This window comes from Drosophila teissieri, chromosome 2L, assembly GCF_016746235.2.
Source record: "Drosophila teissieri strain GT53w chromosome 2L, Prin_Dtei_1.1, whole genome shotgun sequence".
Lineage (NCBI taxonomy): Eukaryota > Metazoa > Arthropoda > Insecta > Diptera > Drosophilidae > Drosophila > Drosophila teissieri.
In genome coordinates this window covers 11,592,634-11,614,920 of record NC_053029.1, presented here as the reverse complement: position 1 = coordinate 11,614,920, position 22,287 = coordinate 11,592,634, and the positions used below count along the sequence as shown (strand labels likewise).

Genomic DNA, 22,287 nt, shown 5'->3' with positions numbered 1-22,287 from the left:
AATTACCTATTACCCTTTACAAATCTTATTGAATTCCATAAGAAGAATCACATCTTTGCCTAAGTATGTATAAGGCATTTATTTAAAAAAATGTTTACTAATATGAACTGAATATCTTTAGGTTTACCATTTTTTAATTTTTTACATATATTTTTGTGTTGTTAAGTAATTAACTTGTAATGCACAGATCAACATATTTTCTAGCGCTCAGTCGAATAGCAAATATGCAAATATAACTGGGTCACATTTCACAAAATCACAATCTGCGAAGGAAAATCCAATGCACTTGGACTTCCATGAAAGTGGACGGATTTTCGCATACGAAACGGGTGGCGTGTGGAAAAGTAAACAAATCGTAAAGTAGAAATCCGAATTGATAACAAATTGTCGAAGCCTTATCAATGCGGCTAATCGCGATGATTAGCACTAACATAGGTGAACACCGAACATTGTCGACTAACCCCACACCCTTGTAAGCTGCGAAAATCGACAAGCGATCAGCGCAGTTTCAACTGCTCTTTATTTCGCTATCATAGCGTACAACTCCCCAGCAAATGGCATAGAAAACACGCATTAATGGCAGGCTGAGGCAATAAAACAATCAAATGTCGTTGCTTCAGTGCGTATTTGGGCTGGCTTCCTTATTGGATTAGTGTTGTGCCTCCTTTCGCATGGCGTGCTAACTGGGATTAGCTATCAGTTGGGGCCAGAAGTCAGTCACCGCTGCAGATTATGTTGCAATGTTGTGAAGTGGAGCAAGCAGAAGTGGGTCAAGCCATCCCTTAGCTTTGAAATGGGTCTCGGGCAACGATTTCCATTTGAATTCATTAGTCAAATTCAAGCAGCTTGTGTCAGTCAGCAGTGCGGCCAGTGACGTAGCAACCAGCTTGCTGTAGTCAATTCGCTTACGTAACGTAACACGTAACGTATGGTTTGAATGCAACTGAAATTTCCTTTTTGGATTGAATATTATCTCTTACATTAAAAAAACGCATAAAAACTAATTTTACTGCAAGCTAAAAGACTTTTATTTAATTTTCATTCGTACTTAAGACACTTTGGTTTAAAATTGAATTAAGATATGAGTTCAAAATAGCGATATAAAACAAATAATAATGCAAAATCCAAACGTAAGTACTATCAAAAGCCTGGAACGTGAGACCGTTTTGTAACTTTTTAAGCATTGTTGTGAGGTGTTAATACTTTTTTAACACAGTAAAAAAGAAATTAAATATAAATTATTTGAATCAATCGCCAAGATGAATGGAATGTGATTGATTTGTGGCATTGGAGCTGCTGTCCATGTCCATGTGATGCGTGAATCGAAACTGGATGAGGATAATGAGGTAGCAAGTGGCAGCACCAGTAATCTGCAAATATAATCATTTAAAAAATAGAAATATGAATAGTTAACAAGATAATCCACCGTAAAAATCAGCGTGCGATCCAGGCGGAAAAGTCCTGCGGCTGTGAAAAGGACCTTCCGATGCGACAGCTGCAAGGACAGCCGGAAAAGACGATCCCTGAGCTCTGGATCATCGGTGATATTGAGGATCTTGTGAACTATAGCTGCTGTATAGCTGCTGTGCAAAATAGTACGACTGCTGCCCTCCACGATCAGCACAATGATCACTATGTACCAGATGAGCTGCATGAGGAAGAAGGCAAAGAACTCGTCGGCCTCAAAGACATCCAGTCGCTTGGGATTGAGGATGGCCTCCAGAATGTAAAAGTCATCGAAGAGGATGAACAGGAAGGATATGGCAATGATGCCAAGCAGCGGATATGTGAAGTACTCCTCGATGGTCTGGCAGATGTCGCAGAGCAAGTTGTGAATGTTGGACACCTGCTTGATGGCGTACTCCGGATTGAGGCGAATGACGGAGGTAACACTGTACCGCTTCATCGGCGTGCTGATCAGGTTCCGCAGGCGATGTGAGTAGCGTCTGTGATTGACGACCGAGTGCATTGGTGAGAGTTCCAAGGCGCTCAACTGCTCTATATGGGCATCCAAAATGTCCTGCAGGATCTGTGAAGGAAGCAAAGTTAGGTAGCAAATGGTTATCATAAGCAATTAAAATATTCTGCATAAAATTTAACGCATTCAACTGTTTGCTTTGTGCATGGGAAAAGTATGCTACAAAAACTAGCTTTCTTCAGTTGAAAGTTGGCATTTCATTTAAAGAGAGATTCTGGTTTCCACTTATAATGCCACTGCCTGCGCAATAAAGTCCCAGGACACTCACTTCGTTCAACATACTGAAGCGGCTCCTTGCCAAGTCCGTGGTGCACAGAAACTTGAAGACCATCAGGCTGATATTGATGTGCGGCAGGGCGAAGGTGGTGAAAGTCACAAACGAGGGCGATATGGTGGCGCTGACCAGCAGGCTGTAGCTCACGCACAAGTAAATCACGTTGAACAGCAGCATACCCAAGGATATGAGGGAGCTGGACAGCAGTATCCTGCGGTAGTCCAGCTTCATGCCCAGCCGCACAAATATCTCGTCAACCACAATGTTGTTTTGTATGATGCTGACCAAGCGTTGTCGCTTGAACATGGCAAAGCCAAAGATCGTGGACATGGCCAGGATGCCGGTGAGGCGAAGCGTTCCATCGCTGAATCTGGTGATGTTGGTCTGGAAGAAGTAGCCTATTATGGAATCGCCCTCCTTCACGGAGATGCCGAAGCACAGGACGAAGAACAGGAAGTGCACGATGCCGGCGAAGAAGGAGAACTTAGATGTTTGCACCTCCTTCCGGGGATTTAGGTTCAATCGAAATGGAGCCAGACCCAGTAGCGATATGAAAGTTAGGGGTCGCAGTGCCTGGAACACATTGTCCGCCTGGGAGAAGCGCTCCCACAACTTAAAGGCCATTGATAAGCCCGTTTGATGTTGTTTGATATTGGGTTGTAATTATTTTTGCTGGATGTGTAACGTCCGCTCGACTCGCGTATTTTCCGCCAACTGACAACGGAAGTCTTCGCCGGCTGATGATGATGATTACCTTTGTGTCAACTCGAGACAGGACTGATGTATCATATATCAAAATCGTTAAAGCGCTCACACACACACCTTCGCACTGCTAATAGACCAATATCAATAGTAGCAAATATTAATTTAACATTAAACGAGGGTGGAGGGGTACGGGTGGTCAAGGTCATTTACACACAGGTTCAACGAGTTCAACGGAACTCGTGACATTTCCATTTTTTGCCATGTCAATGTTCTGGGCAATGGCTATTCATTACAATTGGCAAACAATTTACGACACCCATTCAACGACCACGCAAAGTGGCAAATAGGCCTCACTTTTTGCAAGGTACTTGCTACTAATTAGTTGATGGACAGCAACAGTTGGTTATTTTTCGTTTTTACGAGCATTTGTTTAACTTACCAGAAGGTATTTAAGTATACAGTAGAACATTGGCAACAAGAGAAATATGTTTAAACTCAATGTCTCTATTAGCCAAAAACATGTGGTTGTAAAGGTTTACATATAATAATCGAAAACTAGTGTGTTACCCTGAAAATCATTTGTAGTATCATTTAAATTTTAGTGCTACTAATAATGCTGTGCCAAAGTTTCGGAAGTTTCTAATTACCAATTTAAAAGACTCTACCCTAAAAATCATTTGTATTTTCTATCAAATTTTAGTGCTAATAATAATGCTGCCCCATAGTTTTGGAAGTTTCTAATTACCAATTTAAAAGACTAATTCTAACATATTACCGATCAAAAATTTATTTCCAATCGCTGGTTCATATGCACAGAAAACACTTATTTAGCAACAACAATAACATTTACAAAAAATACACATTCTGCTGGACGTATTCTATACTAGCATTTCACCGGCTCCATCGACTCGATTTCCATCCCAACAATATTCCCCACATTGCAATGACATCGATAGCACATCTAAAGCGTATGATTCGTCATATTATTGAAGGCCTCGCAGCAGGAGCCGCCATTCCCATAGCCATTGCTGGGGGAATTGGATGTGAACTGCAGCAAGATGATGAGATAAGTGGTCAAGGCCCCGCTGATCTGTTGTCAATGAATGTTTCATCAGGAAAATTACAAAAATATATACGAGTAGATGTGTTTAGCAACAAACCGTGAAGTACAGGGTGCGGTCGATGTTGAACAGTCCAGCTGCGGTGAAATTAATTTTGAGGTGCATCAGCTGCATGGAGAATTGCTGCAGTTTCTCCTTGACCTCAGCACTCTTGGTTTTATTGAGTAGCGAGTGCACTATTCCCCCTGTTTTCTCGCTCTTTTTGATGGCCCTATTACTACCTTCGACAATCGAGATTATGGCAATCAGGTACAGGATCATTTGACAGGAGAAAAACGTTACAAACTCCACAGTTTTGAATTTGCTTTCACGCTTCGACTTGCCCAGCAGCGTCTCCAGCACATAGTACGCATCGAAGACGATGATCAGAAATGCGATGGATATAATGGTCAGCAGTTGGTAGGTGAAGTACTTGTTGGCCGTGGCGGCGGCCTCGCAAATCAGGTGATGTATCTCCATGGACTCCTGTATGATCTCGGCAGGATCCTTGGTCACGATGGTGTACATGGAGAACGAATCCAGACACTGCAGAGAGCGCTGCTTTTGAGTCACTGCCTTGAGGGTGCGGGTGTCCCACTGGTGGGCTAGGTTCTTCAACACCTACAAGTATAATTAAATAGGAACTATCAGTTGAAATATTAAGTAAGCCCAACCAACTTAACCTCGTTAAGAGCACCCAGATATATGCGTAATTTGATCATTACATTTCCGGCCAGAAAGGAAACCGCGCACACGATACAATGTGGTGAGAAATAACTAATCACCGATGAGATGGAAAATGTGGTCGCGTCTCTCAGGCCGATCATCAGGAAACTGCACGTTATATAGGCCGCCATGCTGCCAACCAGGAATGCAATCAATCGATTCATTTTCTTGTTGGCCGCAACCTGATGCATTGCCACGCCCACCCGGGGAAACGCCTCCGTCTCGAGGCCATCGAACATGGCCAGCAGTTGCAGCAACTCATTTCGATGCAGCAGCGATAAGAGCAATATGGCCGAGATACCCAGCATTCCGTTGATCTTCTGCAGTCCATCAATCACATTGGATATGCCCGTGAGGAAAAAATTGGACATCAACGCATCCCGATGGAAGGCGCCGTAGAATGAGTTGCCCATATAGATGGCCATTCGAATGAGGATGTTGATGTAGCCGACGTAGGAGGATGTTAGTTCTCCTCTGCCCTCTGGAGATATGGTCACGTTGTAGGGCACAATGCCGAGGCAAAGGGCCATGAATATGGTCAATCGATAGCAGGTGTATACGTCGTGTGGTCGGTCACCCGATTTCCCGACCAACCGCCTAAGGAGCCACATGGCGTATGGCTGCTCTTCGAAGGCATTGGGTCCGTGGAATACTCAAAATGGGATAACAATCTCACAACGCTAATGAATTGTCAGGCTCATAAAACGACGGATAGTGCGATATGCATTTAATTACCTGAAGAGCTAGTGCTATATGAAGTAAGTAAGAAAGCTACTTCAACACTTAATTAAGAATAAGTTTCATTGCAGCTCAACCCACCTGATTCAGTACAGTGAAATGCTGCCAGAGCCGATGCAAAGTAGCATGAAACAGCATAACAATGCTGAGTAGAAATATTTGTGGCACATAGAACGCGACAATTGCCGTGTAAATGGGCCTCACATCATTGCCCAACAGCATCCAGTTGGAACTAATCAAGTAGCTCAACTGCACGCCATTGATGAGAAAGATCTGCAGATGTCGCAATCGCATAATGGCAGGATAATTGAAGCATACTCCCACGTTAAGAAGTCGATCATCCACACAGGATATACGATCCCAGATGCGGATCAGCAATCTAACGCGAATGCTGCTGCAGAGGAAGAGTATCGACATTCCAGTCATTCCGATGAACTTTTGCAGGGAGTCGCCGATTTGAGATATCTGGGACTTGAAGAAGTAGCCAACAATGCTCTGCTGCTCGATGAGAGCGGCCAAGAAGCAGTAGCTGAAGAAGCTCAGCTGAAGAAGGGCATTCAGATAGCCGATTTTACTTAGCTGAAACTGCCTGCCTCCAGCTTGACCCCTCAAACGAAACGGGGTCAAGCCGAGTAGATAGGTGTAGAAGAGTAGGGTTTGCTCGGCTCCGAAAGCATCCCGCGGTTTGAACAGTTCGCAAAAGGAATTTGGCATTTCTTAGACGTATCTTTAAAATACAAGTAGTATCTGCATTGTTGCCGAAAAAGAAAGAACACCTCCCAGTCAAGTGCAAGTTGCTTTTATAGCCACGCCGGATACAGTTGCTCAGCGATTGTGATTGGCCTTTAAAGTATTTATGATCCACACCTTGAACGTCGTGGCGTTTAATATTGTCTACTTTTCGCCGTTGACAGGTCAGGTAATGTAAACCCGTCCATCAGCCACCGACAAAGTTCTCATTTAATGGCACTTTCTGCGGGTTTTCCAGCGCTATGAAATTATAAAGAGGTGGTTCATGTCCTTCTCATGTTGGCGGTCAGTGGTTCACGGTCAGTGTTTGTGTTTGTGTGTGCTAATTAATTTAATTGAATCAGCTGAATGAAATTAAAAACACTGCTGTACTAAATGGAAAAATATTATATCGTTAGCATTTTACTGTCCCCGTGGGAAATACTCAATAAAAGCAGCTAACTGGTTGAATAGGTGCTAAACGATACGCAACAGTTTTGATTAGGAATATATTAAAAAGGAGTGTCGAATTAAATTGTTGGGTAGCCCACACCCATAAGTTAAATATTAAGTGAGCAGATTTTATCAGTCGGTTTAAAAAACTTATAAAATATGTATCTATATGTATCTATATCCTCTAGACAGACTGATACAGAAATTGCTGGAACAAGGTGTTCGAACTTCCTTTCCTCTGATCTCGCAATCTCTTCTCTGTCCCTACGAGTGAGTCCCTTACCTTGTTGACCATCACCAGCCGCATCTCCACCAGGTACGTGAAGCAGCTGAAGAGCGTAATGGCGATGGAGATGACCGTGTGCTGGATGAGGAAGGTGAAGTGCAGCGCCAGGGTGGGCGCCATCTGCGAGGAGTAGAGCACCGAGAAGGTGCCGCTGGTGAAGAGGGCGATCACCAGGAACATGGAGATGAGGACCATGTAGCTGAATCGCAGCACCTTGCTGTACATGATCTTCACTCCCACCGTCTGCAGTTGCAAGTCCATGGTGTGGAACTTCTGCAGGCAGCGCTCCAGTCGATGGTTGGGCACAAAGGCCGTCAGGTAGATGACAGTGACGCCAATGAATCCACTCACTATCTGCATCATATCCCCGAAGTACGTGATGCGGGAGCGAAAGAAGTAGCTGGCCACCGACTCGCAGTTGTTGTAGATCGTTAGGCTGTAGGCAAAGACAAACATGGCGATGTGCATGGTGCCATTGATGTAGCCAAAGATGGTCTTCTTGATGTCCCTCTTGCCGGTCTTGCTATCGCAACTGATGTAGAAGGAGGTGAGTCCGTGGACGTAGGTCACATGGAACACCGGGCGCAGGCACTCGTAAAGCTGTTTGGCGGTAAAGAGTCGCCTAAATCTACGACGCCAGGGCTGGCATAGTCCAGAAGCCACCTCAATGTCCGGAGTGTCCGTCGGATCCACCGGCTCCTTGGCACTTTCAATGTCCATGACCGCTTCGTTGGAGCTTCAACCGGCGACTGACGCCAGGGACCGCAAATGTTTTGCATTTTAGCAGGCGTCGTCGGACCAGGAAGCTTGTGGGTGGGCTTGGAAAAGTAAATAATTTTCCCATTTTTATGTGTACCGCGGGTCTAGACAAGCTGCTGTCCGCTTATGCTTCGACCATTAACCTATTAGCTCTAGCTGTTGCATTTTAATTAATGGCGCAACTCGCCGGGGAAATCATTTCCCCAGGGCAATCCAACGATTTCCCCACGTTGAGGGAAGTTTTTCGTGTCTATATCCCTATTTAGATCAATGAGTGACCAGAGACCCTCTTAAGCCAAATTAATTTCCCGGTTTCCATGTAGAGCGTGAATGAATTTATGACAATTGTTCGGCGGAATAGAACAGCTTTTGTGTTTCGTTTCGTGTCCTGCCGTAGATGAGATTTGGTAAGTTACGTTGGAATTATGGCCATTATAAAAGACATCGGATATTACTCATTCGTTTTATGGGTTTGAGGGGTCAGTGACAATTTCAGTTGGTTTTGGAAATGCGTGGAAGTGAGAAATAGTGTTGCAAATTTATGATAAGCACAGTTCCCAGAAGCCTTGAAATTGAATAATTTCGTATTCGAAACAGCAAATGTGGGAAGAGAAGTGGAAAATGGCATTTTCCTTTCGGTCATGTCATACTTTAAAGCAGAACGGATGATGTGTATTTGGTGAAATTAAGTCGAATTAATAAATAATATGTGCATTATGTTTGTAAATCAAAGGCAGCAATAAGTAAGTTAGTTTTCAATTCATTCGAGTGCCTTAAAGTAGGCAACACATTTTAATCTATCTATAACTCACTAGGTCACAATAGAGTAACTTAATCCATTAGCTAGCAGACCTTGTTGGTAAAATTGTCTGGACTGTGCTATTTGCTGACCAACTCCAGCCAAAAAGCAAACGCAATTAATAAACATGTCTGGTGGAATCATGGCAAATAATCTAGTTTGATGGGTGTATGTGGTGTGTAACCAAGGCTTTACATAAATTAATTTTCACACTTGCCCTGTGTTTGAGTAATAAAAGCGATGATAGCGAATGCCCCACTGGAGTCCCCATTCCCGTCACGCATCCCAGACGCGCTGTCTCCAGGTGGAGATAGCAGGTAAACATTTTCCCGTACTTGCTGGTCGTCCTGATAACCATTACCCCCACTCACCTGATTGATGATACTGAGGCGCCGCTCGAAACTGAAGGCAATCACGCAGAACAAACAAATCGCTATGGAGACAACCGAATGTTGCAGGAAGAATGTCATGCAAACGCAGAACGAAGGTTTGACGTCCAGCGAGACGAGCAGCCGGAAAACGCCCACGAAATAAACTCCCAGGATCAGCAGCTTGAAGATCAGCACCAGCAACGAGTAGCGGAAAATCCTCGAGTATTTCACACGCACTCCAATGTTCGAGAAGTTCGTATCCAAGCTGTGCAGAATGGTCAGGGTGCCCAGGAGTTTGCAGCGTTTCAGGATTGCCGAGGTGTAAATCACAGCACCGGCTATCAAGCCATTGAAGATCTGCAGGCGATCGCCGATTGTGGAGATTTCGGTGCGGAAGAAGTAGCCCACAATGGATTCACCCTGCCTCAGGGATGAGATGTAGCAGAATCCGCAGAGGCAGATGTAAATGAAGATGTTGAAGACGCCGAAACAGGACATCTTCAGGTAGGATTCGCCCATCTTGCGCCTGACCACGTGAAATGGCGTCAGTCCGTAGAGAAAGGTTAGGAAGAACAGCGGACGCAGTGCCTCGTAGACCTGCGAGGATATAAAGTATTTGCGCACCCGACGCAGGGCGGACATGGTGGCGAAGGCGAAATCGAAATCGAGCTAATGCACACCGAAAGCGGAAATGAAAACAGAGCACGGCGAATCGCACAACCGTTCGGATGAAAGTGTCAACGCGAACTGGCTGAACTGACTGAGCTGGCTGGTGAATAGGAAAAATGGCGATTGCCACGCGACGGATGCAAACGAAGTGGGCCAAAGGATAACACAAGGACGGGGGGTCGCCCAAAGTGAGTGAAGTGAGTGAAGAGGGCGATGAGGGGATATAAAAACAAAATGCCGGCTGGCGAAAGCTCATTATTGTGTTGTCTAGGACTCACAGCAACAACAAGTGGCGGCGGGCAGTAGCAACAAGTGTTATCGTTTTCTCACTCTATCAAGCTGCCAGTGATGGCTGTGGGAATGATGATTTTATGCACACAAACAAATGAAATGGATATAAATTATGTTAATAAAAAAGACAAAATGGGAGTAAGTGAGTAATGTTTCTATCTTCGGGGGGTAAATGGAAAGAACATTACACCGAATTGGGCCAAAAGGATAGAAAATTGTTTATGTGTACCATATACCGAATCAGCATCAGCGTGTCCTTGAAAACGGAAACCACTTGAGTTTAATGCCGTCGCTAGACTTTAAAGATATTCCCCGTCAAGTGGATGAGCAGCCATGCGAGTTTGCTTCGTGACGGGCCATTCATTGTCTTCATTATCGAGAGACACTCGAGTAATCGCATATCTGGCCACACTCGCTGACTGGGTGGATATGGAAATGAAGGTGCAGGATATCGATGGGGAATCGTTCCTGGCCATTGCTCCAGCCATAAGCTGATCAGATTTCTCCACTCTGCTTGCTTCTGGTGCACGGGGAACGAGGGATTACTTCTTTTGTACAGGGAACGAGGGATTACTGCGATTGACAGGTGATATATGATGATTGGATGGGTGGCTGGTTATGCGCTTTACTTACTCACAAGACTGTGTTGAGCTGGGATGTTTTAATTAAACATGACACATAGTTAATTCTAAACCTATTACTCACCTTGTGCAGGCAGGTGATTCTTCGCTGCACCGTCCTGGTCATCAGGCAGAACATGCAGATGGTGATGGAAATGGCCATGAGCTCGTAGACAAAAATGAAGGTGAGCTGCCACGAGGCGTACACCTCCATCTTGGCAAGGCAAACTAAGCCAGTGGTCAGAAGCACGGTATCCAGGAGAACTACCGCCGTAATGACGAGCACAACCTGGCCCACAACACTGTTGAAGTTGACAGGACTTCGTAGTCGGTCCAGTTGCTCATCGGCCTGCACCATATTCTTGACCGATTTGAGGAAGTGTTTTCGCAGGAGCAGCGGCATTATGAAGGTAAATACTGCCGCTAAAATGCCGCCGACGTCATGGACCCGTGTGCTGATCTGGGACACGTGGTTCCGCATGAAGTAGCCAATGAGGCTCTCGTTGCTCAGGTTGATGTAGCTGTAGCAGTAGGCGAGCAGCAGCCAGCGCAGAATGGCATTCAGGAATCCGTACCAGGACTGCTCCAAGGATGTTTCGCCCAGCGCGTTGCGCCGCACCAGAAACGGCGTGATGCCCAGAGCAAAGGCAATGCTCACCATCAGGGAGATGGAGTCATAGCAATCCCTGGCACTCAGCCAGTAGCGTAGTCTTCCTCGACAGCCGCGAAAGGTGTCCACTCCGTAGCGGATCATTGCTCGAATCCGAATAAGTGACGCTTCCTCGTCCAATTGAGTAGGATTCATTTTGCTGGAGTGCGTTGCTTATCGCAGATTAAATTGCGCAGATATGGTAATTGCTGTTGTATGCTTTGCAGCTATGGCAACTGGCTTAATACGAATTTCATCAATTATTATCTAACCTTATCTACATTTGTTCGATTAATTACAAAGCAAATAAGGTACAAATAAGGTGGATATAACCATCCAACACGCATGTATGTTCCGAGAATAGTTGCCACAGAATTGTTTGCTAACAACTAGGAAAGGTTAAAGAACCTAAATAAAACCGAAGTCAAGTGACCAAGTGATAATTGCGTTTTGAAACCCTGTTTTAAAAACCAAGTTTAACATAATTAGCATAATAACTCGTAGATTAAAAGGGTATACTAGATTCGTTGAAAAGTATGTAACAGGCAGAAGGAAGCGTTTCCGACCATATGAAGTATATATATTCTTGATCCAGATCAATAGCCGAGTCGATCTGGCCATGTCCGTCTGTCCGTCCGTATGAACGTCGAGATCTCAGGAACTACAAAAGCTAGAAAGTTGACATTACGCATACAGACTCCAGAGACCCCGCAGCCCGCACCCCGCAGCCCATACCCCGCACCCCGCACCCCCCAGACCGCAGCCCAGACCCCGCACCACGCAGCACAGCCCTCGCACCCCGCAGCCCGGATCACACACCTCGGACCCCACACTAACGGGTATCGGATAGTCGGGGAACTCGACTAAAGCGTTCTCTCTTGTTTTTATTCTAAATGCAGCTAAAGCGACAGCGAAAGACAGTCCACATTAACGAAACGGCGCAAAAACAAATCCAAACAAGCCAACGGGCGAACGGGCCAACTAGTGCCGCCATCATCTTCATCTGCTGCCAGTGGAGTCAACAATGCAAACGAGATTGCGTAATGGATCCCCCCAGCCTAATGAGCTCCCAGTTTCGAGCACTCGACTCCAACGTCGTGCCGCAATGCAACAAATCATGTGGCTGGCTCAGAATTTTTGTCGCACAATTTGGCTGACAACATATACACTAGACGACACAAGTCCACAAGCCAGTCGAAACAATAACAATAACAGAGGAGGGTCTGCTTTGGCTAAGACGCCCCCAAAAAATGTTGCGTTTTTGTTTTTAGCTTTTTTATGACAATGGCGCCGGCGTTAAATTAAATGCATCCCAACTTTTTTGTTTATTTTTCACACGTGCAACGCAATGTATCGCTAAGTATATGACACAAAATGACATACGAAAGTGAGAATTTGCAAGTGAAATACCCAAATCGAGTTTACTAAAAAGAAAGAAAACGGGTTTCAAGTGAATTGCAAATCCGATAATGTTTTAAAGTCCTAGAGTTCGCTGTAGCTTACCAATAAAAATATATTTCTCTTTGCCGCTTTGAACCTTATAATAAAATGTAATTATTTATTCAATTTAAAGAAAACAAAGCCCAAATAAATAGTGAACGAAATTAAGTATAACAAACAAAGTGGGGTAAATGTTTTCCTTGGCCAAAACCGAACTGAAGCAAAACAATTATTTGAGCAATTTAAGATTCCACGCGGTTTGATGCGAATTTGTTTCACGGCCAAATACGCTGAAGGCTTTCCTCAATTGACAAAAAAGCGAATAAAAAATATACTTATAAACCGCCATAAATAAAATAATAAATAATTGTTGATGGCGGAAAATGGTTTGGATAATCGCCAGCTGACCGAATCCACGAGCTCCGCAGAAACCTCTGACATTTTCGCCACCAAAAAATGACGAAATAGATGTTGGATGTTGGTTTTCGGCTATGAAGATGCGATGAGTTACAGAACCCAAGGTGCCGACGCCACGTGATGCGGTAAGCGGTGGAAGTCAGTCACTGGGTTATGGCAACCTCAGATATATACCTCTATATAAATATATCTCTATATATGCCTTGTATGCAAACGTGGGTACCTATAAACATCTATATATTCGCCAAGGGAGACGAAGAAGTTAATTAGCATCATCGCCCAGCTCAAAGTTAATTATGTTATGGTTATGTAATTTATCATTGTTCACTTCTTTTTAAACGGCAAATAATTCTTTTTTGACTGCTCCACCTGTCCTCGAAAAAAGTTTAATCACTGTCCAGAACATTTCAATGAAATGGTTTTGTTGTCTTAGGTAGATGGCCAATAAATTAAAAAATGAATATATCATCACTAAGAGCCATCTGTTTTTATGCCCTTACTCGTAAGGAAAAAGGCTTTAAATCCGACTACCCGCCCATTACCTCGCTAAAATTGTTTGAAACTTCATTAGTAAGTTTTGGTAAGTATTTGTAGGAAAAAGGTGCCAGTACGTACCCACCAACTTCCTTTTACCTCTAGTTAATGGCAAAGAGACATGCACTTTATCAGCAAAAAAAACGTATGTACATATAACTTTCAAACAAGTACGCCTATTTTGTAAGGCCTAACGTTTTAAAGTTTACCAACTGGCAATCAGCGAGATAAAGAGTTTTTATGTCAATCTAATGATGACTTTCATCTGGCAATCGCCACGCAATCCGAGCGTTGCGTAACCACAAAAAGTAAGCCAGAAATCGCTGCTCAAACAATGAGCCCAATTGTAATTAAAAAGTTGTCTGAGGGCGGCGGGGATCAGAGATGTCAAATGATAGATTAAGCGACCCAATTATGAGTATGTGGCTGCGAGGCTGCGTGGGATTTTGCCAATTTTGTTATAATATTTGGCAAAGGAAAGTGGAATTGCAGGCAATGGAGCACCTCAGTCCCACAATAGTCGTGATCATCAGCCGAGGGCCATAAAATATCATACGAGTATATAGGTATAGGTACGATACTGTATCCATCCATGACGCCTAAGGTCTCTCGTACTTAACTTCATGGTAAGCGGAGTTTTAATTTTGATTGTTGCCCCACCGCCAAGACCCATTTTTAATTGTTGCTCGCCTCTGGGTAACCCATTTGGAGTGGAGTGCAGATCTAATTGCAGCCGCAGCCATGGATATGCCTTTTTGTTGATTGTATATATATTGTACATATATTTTGGAAACAGATTTGTATGCTTTTTTTTTGGTTTTTTGTGTGGCGGCCTTTTGCAAGTCAGCGGTCTTCAAGTTCAAGTTCGGGGCTCCATCATTATGGCGATCAAAGTTTGGAGCTGTTCACACTCAATGATTTCACACATCTGCTGCTTCGACTCATTTCGAGATCGGATGTTCGGATGCATAAATCACTTAAGCAAATGCGTTCAAAGTCACAGCGAATAACAAGAAATGCAGGCTGAGTATGGAGTTGGGAGACTCAAAATACTCTTATAGGGATATTTAATATTGTCAAAAGCTTTTTAGTCTAAAAAGTTTTTGGTTTCTTAAATTTTAATTTAAAATAATGCACTTAGGAATAATTTATTTTCAATCTTTATGTTGTAAGCCATAAATATTCATTAACGAAGTATCTGTGAACAAATAAGCAAATTTGTAGAGGTATGTAAATTTAAATAACATAGTATTTTTAGCAAGGACTGCTTAAAAAATCCATATAAACTTTTCATAGCCAGTTTTAGTAACTGGGACAGAGCCAGAATCATTCCGTTTCATGACTTCACTTTGTCTAAAGATGTGTTAAAGTTGACATTTTGATACTCTTAAATCTGGCATTTCCCCGTAATTTGGTATGCATATGTCAACTTTATTTAATGCCTTCCAATTAATGATTTCTATAATGGATTCAATTAATCCGTTGTCCGTTGAACCTCTGCTTAGAGTATACGAAAAAGATGCAAGCGTATCTTGGCAAATTTGAAGCGATTCGAAATCGATTTGAAGTTGTTGGCTGGCACTCCACCGCACTTGGCAACTGCTGAAAATGCAATTAAATTTAATTTACCGAGCGACCTCACAACGGGTATATGTAGTTTCATGTTTTATGTAAAAGCATGCCCGAAGTGCATTTTGAAGATGAGCTCGAGGTGCGTGAGAGGACACTTGGAACAAATCAGAAGCTGATTCGCCTTGTAGGGGTGAACTTGAGCAGCTGCAGCATTGGAGCAGCTTGCTGTGATAAATACCAGCGTTATTAGGCACAATGATTATTAATGAATTATTTTCTTATGCTCTCATTAGGGCAAAGCAAGAAATCACATTAATCAAATCGAGTAGGCCCACAACGGCAGCTGAAATTCGTTTTTAACAATTTAAACATATTTTAGCGTGTATTTATTTTTCCATTTTTTCATTTTCCATTTTTTGTTATCTTTGCGCTGCCCTTTATGCTCGCTTCTTCAACACCTTTTGGCTAATGATGAGCAAATTGTGCCGGAAGCAATTTAAGCGCTATTGATTTTATTGACACCGTTTTGCTTTGCATCGAAGAGTAAAAAAATATACAATTGTTACATAAATGCACAAAACAAAAATGCTTACAAAGATGTAGCCCGAGGGCAATTCGGCTTAGTGGCAGATAATTAAAATGAAATCAAACATAAATGCAAATTCATCTCGCTAAACAAAGCTTGTAACGGTCATCGATGCGATTTGCCTTTTTCTCACTTATTAATTTTGCAAAATATGAAAAACAAAAGACTCAAGCAGCGAACTTGCTGCTGCAACATGTTCGAAGCGACCAGATGCACTCGAGACTCGAGTCGCCAAGTTATAGACCTCAAACCAGTAGCACACTGACACATTTATGGCAGCAGTAGCTGCCACTAACTCAATTAGCCATCGAATGCATTCCAAGCTCGTCTCCAGCCTGAAAATACCCCCGCTGTTTAGGCCAATTTTGTTGGCTGTTGTTGTCTGCTTTTTGCCCCCACGAAGCACTCGATCACTCGTTTAAGCCAAGCCTCCAGCCCGGTTTGAAGCACGTTCGAACATCGAACCACCGCTGACCGTTTTTGCACTTTTTGGTTTGTTTGGCTTTTTGGGGCCAAGCTATAAACCCTGGCAAGATCGTCTCTGCGTTCAGTTGGTAAAAGCGAATCGTTGCGTGCGGTTGTTCCCACAACAACATCTTACACTTGGATTTCTGTGCTGTTCGCTTATCGAGTGTTGAGTCCCGCTTTGTGTCGTTCGTTTCAATCAAAAGGTGATTATCACTCAACGCAGGACACATCCTTTAAGGACAAGTGACGTCAGAGAAGTGACATCTTTTTTTCAAGACTTGTGGTTTCGATATTAGACATAAGTTTGTATGCAGGACAAATTGAGATTTGGATTAAAGAAGAAATTAGAAGTACAAGAAGCTTACTCTAAACTTTACATTGAGCTTGGGATTATTGTAGCGTAAAGATTTAATTTATCATTTCTCCTAATAATAGTTTTTAAAAAAATTAATTTGTGTTAGAATATGAGAAACGAGATTGGAAGTGAATGGAACAACACATCATTTAGTTTTTGACTTAGAACCGACGATGATAAATTAAAATTTGCTTAAGTTCTGTGCCGACCTACCACAACAAATTCTGTCACGTCGTATTCTGTCAGCTTAAAGAACATTGCAAATAGTGTGAAAAAGGCTGTTAGTTGAGCCAACAATGAGTGAGTTGTTTTTTTCATTTTTGGCCTCATTTCGGCCAGTTCACATCTGACAACCACCCACCCACAACCACCCAGGGCCATGCAGTGAAGCAGAAGATTACGCAATATGTTGGCAGTGCAAATGAGTGGAAAATCTAATTTTCCAGCAGCATGCAAAAATTCGGGCAGTAATTGCCAAAATGTCAGGCTGCGCCAGCTGTGAGCTACTGCTGCTACTGCAGAGAGTATGGGGGTCGTAAAGTCTAAAGCCAACATCCAACATGCCAATAATATTTTATGGCTAGCAATAACACAGAGACTTGATAAGAGGCGCATTGACATTTTTACAGCTGCAACTGGAGATGACCTCACTTGTATAGCTGTTTAAAGTCGGCTTTGACAGGTCAACGGTTTAACAATTTCAATGCCGTGAATTTTTCCATCGCCATTGCGGAGGAGGATTCACAGCTGTTCGCTTTTGGTCTGCAATCTCCGAGAATTCCACAGTAGAAATCTCCAGTCACGATTTCGTCTCCGATTGACAATGAAATAATTCATCTGCGCGGAATGCGGGAAAGTCTTTGCAAAAGATCTCCATGGGCTCCTCCTGTCACTCCGTGGAGTGGATTCTGCTTAAAGGAAAGTTTTTCGGCAGTGGGCGTATCTTTTCCGCCTCTTTTCCGGTTTTTCGTATGCGAATTTTGTGGGCCTTCAAAAGGAATGACTTTTTTTTTCGGTTTCAATGGGTCTCAATTTACTCAACGCAATGGTTGTGCGTACTTAATAAAGGGTCGCAAAAGTAATTTATGTGGTATTATTGCAGTCATTAGGACTTGGTTATCCAATATACAAGTCACATATTATACAAAAAATCTGCAATTTAAATAGACATATTTCTTTAAGTCAACGGGAATTCTATTCCTTAAAAAAGGGGTCATTGCACTTTTCCCTGTAATACCATTTTATTAAACAAGTTTGCTTTTAATAAAATATTCTTATGAAAAAGCTCTTGGATTTAGTAAAAAGTCTTTCCCACACTTAAGAGTGTTTCAGTACTCTTACTTTTTCATTTACCTGACCATGACCAAAATTTGAGCTACTCATTAGCGCCTTCTCCGATGATGAAAGTGACCATAGTGCTGACAATTGAGAAGATTCCACTTGAACCTCTCACTATCCACCATCATTCCCTGCTCCTAATTTAAGCTGACGCGCTGTCAGTGTATCTATGGATATGGCCTGCACATATAAATACGATTTTATGTGATGACCAAAAACTGAAAGAAGAAACATGACCATTTTCACTATCATTTCGCTTCATTGTTATTGTTTTGAGCACTGCTGCACTGTCTGTGGAATTTTAGTGTTTTGCTCATCATTCGCGAAAACCAGTAAGCTGCAGGTGCTGTCGCCTCTTGACCAGTAAAAGTAACGCTCCTTCAGCCTGTCTGACTGTTTGGCTGTCTGTTGGTCGGTTGGTCTGTGGTCTGGTGGTCCCAAACTGGCCGCAGTTGACAGACTTTCTTCTACAGTCTGTCCAGTTTTTCTGCATATTGTTTACTGTTGGTCAGCGGCTGCTTCTTCGGGCCAAGACGAGAGCAGCCAGATCTGGCCAAGACCAGACCGAGACCAGGCAATTAAGTGGTCGCATCCGCCTGCAACTTTCATAACGGCAGCATCCTGCTCCCTTTTGCTGCGGTAACTCCATGTGAAAAGAGGTCAAAGTGGTTGACCCATTGCACTGGTGGCGCAACAGCAGACACAAGCGTTCTAATTAGCACCATAAAAGAGACCTCGACGCCATCAAAAGCGAGCTATCAAGGCACACAAAGGTGGGATGTTGCTGCAAGAAGCCATCAGGTGGGTTTTGCAGGTGGAAAATCCGTCTTCTTTATAATTACTGTCATCGCATCGCGACAAGGTGGTGCTTAAAAAGCTGAAACTCGTCTTGTCTTCGTTCGGCTTCGTTCTACAAACAAGCTGCAAGTGCAAGTTTCTCGAAGTTTTCTCTGGAGAAACGTCTTCTTGTCGATTGATTTCTAATTAACAGGAAATGGCAGAGGCAGATCTTGGCAGCTCAAATTAAATTAAAGGGGTTTTAAGGTGGCTGAGGAATCGATATTATATGTTTAAATTGAAAATTTCAAAACAAATAATATAAACAACTAAATAGCTTATCTTACAAGGATTTTACAATTATTGGGTATTTATACGAAATCTGCACATAACTTTTAAAAAGTTTTTCAACAGTTTACTATACGTATACATAGTACATGCCTGTGCAACTTGTAGCATAGACACCTGTTTCGCTATTACAAACTAATGATATTTTTTTACGAACTTACTCTGCCTAAGAAAATGCTAAAGGCGCGTGATACATAAATAAAAATTGCTTGCCATCTGAAAAGAAAAACCCAGTAAAAAACCAGTTGCAGAGACTGTTGTAAAATGTAATGTATAAGCCGAAGATTAATTGCCATGTTGGGTGGGTGGTGAGTACAGCAGGTGGTTGGGGTTTGGCAAAAAAACCTAAAAAACAACTAAAATGTTTGGAAGATGCAACCACGAAGTCAGCACAAGTGGTTAGGAATTAATTATCTAACAATTCGGATTCGGAATGTTGCACAGATGTGCTTAGGAAAACATCTTTCGAAGATTTCGACTGCTTTTGGCCGCGGTATTTTGTAATATTTATTTGGCTATTGAGCACGTTTTGAAGGTTGCTTTTTGCACGCCGCACTAGTGAATTATATAAATAAATAACCATTTGAAGAGCCTAAATCATCATTAGTCATTAGGCCGCAAAGAAAAAAACACAACAACAAAAAATACATGCCTTTCTCCCACAATTTTTGTTTCCAAGTGCCTTCATTGAAACGTTCAATAAAGCAAGTATTGCATAAGAAAAGAAAACACGTCTCAAAATACAAAAGCCAGGTCGAAAAAATTAAAAGCCAAACAAAAGTGAGACAAAATAAGAGCCAAAATAAGAGCTACTTGGGAGCAAGTGCCCCGAAAAAAAACGAGAGGCGAAGACAATCGGTTCGGCAATATTTCAGCAGCTGCCAATGCCCTTACCCACGGCAATTAGCCGGAGAAACAACCTGTCATATACCAAACCAAAGCCAAAACCAAACCTATCGGCACTGCTTTAAATAGGAAGAGCAAGTGAGGCAATGGAAATTTAAATTACAAAATCTAACCAGCCGTGAAAAGGGGGGAAGAAACATGCAATTGCGCGTGGCCAAGACAAAGGGCCAAAACAGCGTCTTATCAGGCGGAAGAGTTTCGAAGTTTTGACCAGGCACTGAAAAAGACCCAGCCATATGTGTAATGCATGACCATGGACGGGCCTCAAGTTTTGAGCACCGAGTCTCGAACTCGGGCAACTTTCTCCATTAACTGCGAGTATTTATTGGTTTGGTATGCATGGGACAAACCCAGGGGCTTCAGTTGGGCCAGAAATGCTGGAGTACTGGAATGCCACTGACTAATGGCATATAGCTACGTTCCTGACTGTATGGACAGTGGCACGGGGAGTTTCTTGACTTTGGATAGGTCAGTTTTGTGGGCTAGGTCAGTTACGGTTCGGTGATTTGTTTTAAGGTTACTGCGCTGCCAAATAAATTCACTTTTTGGAAATGTCATTATGTACCGTCAAACCATTTGTTTGGTTTTTGAAAATGTGTAGATATATACAAAAATCTGATTTTTAACAGTTCAGTACTTAAAACTGTTCGAATTTATTGCGCTCATATTCTAACTACACCTTCTTATGAGCTCTTTCAAGCAATTCCAATTTATTTAAACTAATTATCAGTCTATTTGGATTAGTTGAAGCTAATTACCGTTTTTGTAAAGAGCAGACAAAGCTTAGCACGCGTTCCAGTCAATTCCAATAAAATGGAAACTCAGCTTAGCCAGCTTATTTAAATACGGATCTAATAGCAAGTTTATATAAGTTTTATATGCTCATGATCACCACCAGTCGCACATCAATAAGCCAATAAAAATTTGCATACAATTTTCATGGTTTTTATGTATGGTTATTAAACAATAAGCTCATTTGCATAGACTGTTGCTGGGTAAAATAAGAGTCACTTGTTCTCACGTTACGAAATAGGAACCAGGTTGAAGGCCCCTGGCCGAAATGGAAAACTACTTAATTAGACGAAATGGAATCAAATTGTGCAAAATGACAATTGTAAGCGACAAATTCCATATACAAAATACAGTCAAAATGGATCAAAATCAATGCAAAGCATTTCCAATCACTGATTTCGCATAAAACCCATCGACTCATCCAAGCGGAAATGAAACGGGTGGGGCAAATCAGATCCAAGCCTAGTCAGACTCAAATTCTAAATCAGTTTTGGGCTGAACTTTGGGGGTTAGGCTGCTCTAGACTCGTCTGGGTAGTTCTGAAGTCAGCTATGTGGTAAAATCTAATTAAGATAACATTTTAAAAGGCATACATCTATAAATCCAAACATGGATTGTAAATATGAAATATAACTAATAACTTTTTTTGCAATTTCGATAGCTATCCAAATATGTCTGTGCTGCGCGCACTTATGCTTCTGGCCTTTGGTGCCACCGTGGCGCTGGCTCAACGTCGCCTGGCGCTTCCCGATCCGCGGAGTTGCGCCAACCGGGTGCGCCATGCCAGCTATCGGGATGCCAGGGGCGTGTCCCACTCGTACTTCTTCAGCTGGGAGCACGCACCCACCCGCAGCTTGGAGGTGGATTGGCTGGATGCGAGGAACATCTGCCGCAGGCACTGCATGGATGCCGTTTCGCTGGAGACGCCGCAGGAGAATGACTTTGTGAAGCAGCGGATTGCCAGGGGCAATGTGCGATACATCTGGACCTCGGGCAGGAAGTGCAACTTCGCCGGCTGCGACAGGCCCGACCTGCAGCCACCCAATGAGAACGGTTGGTTCTGGTCGGGATCGGGCGCCAAGATTGGACCCACTTCGCAGAGGAACACCGGCGATTGGTCTGCAACGGGCGGTTACCAACAGCCGCAGCCCGATAACCGAGAGGCCGCGCAGGGCAACGACGAGAGCTGCCTGTCCATTCTGAACAACTTCTACAACGATGGCATCAAGTGGCACGACGTGGCCTGCCATCACATCAAGCCATTCGTGTGCGAGGACTCCGAGGAGCTGTTGAACTTCGTCCGCTCCCGGAATCCCAATGTCCGCTTGTAATTCTAACTAGCCTAAGCCTGAAGGAGATGATTAAAATTTACATACGTATTTATGTAGCCTTAAACGGAACATTGATTGGTTGATTGATTGATTGATTGTTTGATTCAAATTCATTGACTGTTCAATTGATGGCTTCCAAAACGCGTAACATTCGTTTGTTCGGTTTAGTTCGCAGCAAAAGTTCTATAAGCAAAATTTGTAATAACATTTCTGTGTCGATCCGCGCATCATAAACAAAATTGTTAAATAATTTTAAAAATTGTTAATAAATACAAA

At 42.9% G+C, this 22,287-nt stretch overlaps 3 protein-coding genes across 7 annotated transcripts; 1 reads left to right on the top strand and 2 right to left on the bottom strand.

The window, feature by feature from the left end:
* Window positions 1-1,247: 1,247 nt before the first annotated feature.
* Window positions 1,248-2,876, bottom strand: LOC122626576 (putative gustatory receptor 28a). Its single transcript, XM_043806892.1, has 3 exons — window positions 2,247-2,876; window positions 1,427-2,029; window positions 1,248-1,370 (listed from the first exon to the last, which is right to left on the bottom strand). Exons 1-3 carry the CDS (start codon window positions 2,874-2,876, stop codon window positions 1,248-1,250), a joined length of 1,356 nt encoding a protein of 451 aa, XP_043662827.1.
* A 981-nt stretch (window positions 2,877-3,857) lies between these two features.
* On the bottom strand, window positions 3,858-11,252 carry LOC122611427 (putative gustatory receptor 28b). 5 transcript variants are annotated; one of them, XM_043784490.1, is made up of 3 exons: window positions 10,584-11,252; window positions 4,118-4,678; window positions 3,858-4,047 (listed from the first exon to the last, which is right to left on the bottom strand). In XM_043784490.1, exons 1-3 carry the CDS (start codon window positions 11,250-11,252, stop codon window positions 3,919-3,921), a joined length of 1,359 nt encoding a protein of 452 aa, XP_043640425.1. In that variant the 3' UTR covers window positions 3,858-3,918. The 5 variants fall into 5 exon arrangements, with proteins under 5 accessions (XP_043640425.1, XP_043640426.1, XP_043640424.1 ...); XM_043784491.1 differs by lacking the exon at window positions 10,584-11,252 and adding an exon at window positions 8,919-9,889; XM_043784489.1 differs by lacking the exon at window positions 10,584-11,252 and adding an exon at window positions 6,987-7,864.
* A 5,006-nt stretch (window positions 11,253-16,258) lies between these two features.
* Window positions 16,259-22,260, top strand: LOC122611428. The gene is made up of 2 exons (XM_043784495.1): window positions 16,259-16,367; window positions 21,342-22,260. The coding sequence occupies exon 2, from the start codon at window positions 21,352-21,354 to the stop codon at window positions 22,009-22,011; it is 660 nt and encodes a 219-aa protein (XP_043640430.1). The 5' UTR covers window positions 16,259-16,367; window positions 21,342-21,351; the 3' UTR covers window positions 22,012-22,260.
* The last annotated feature ends 27 nt before the right edge of the window (window positions 22,261-22,287 follow it).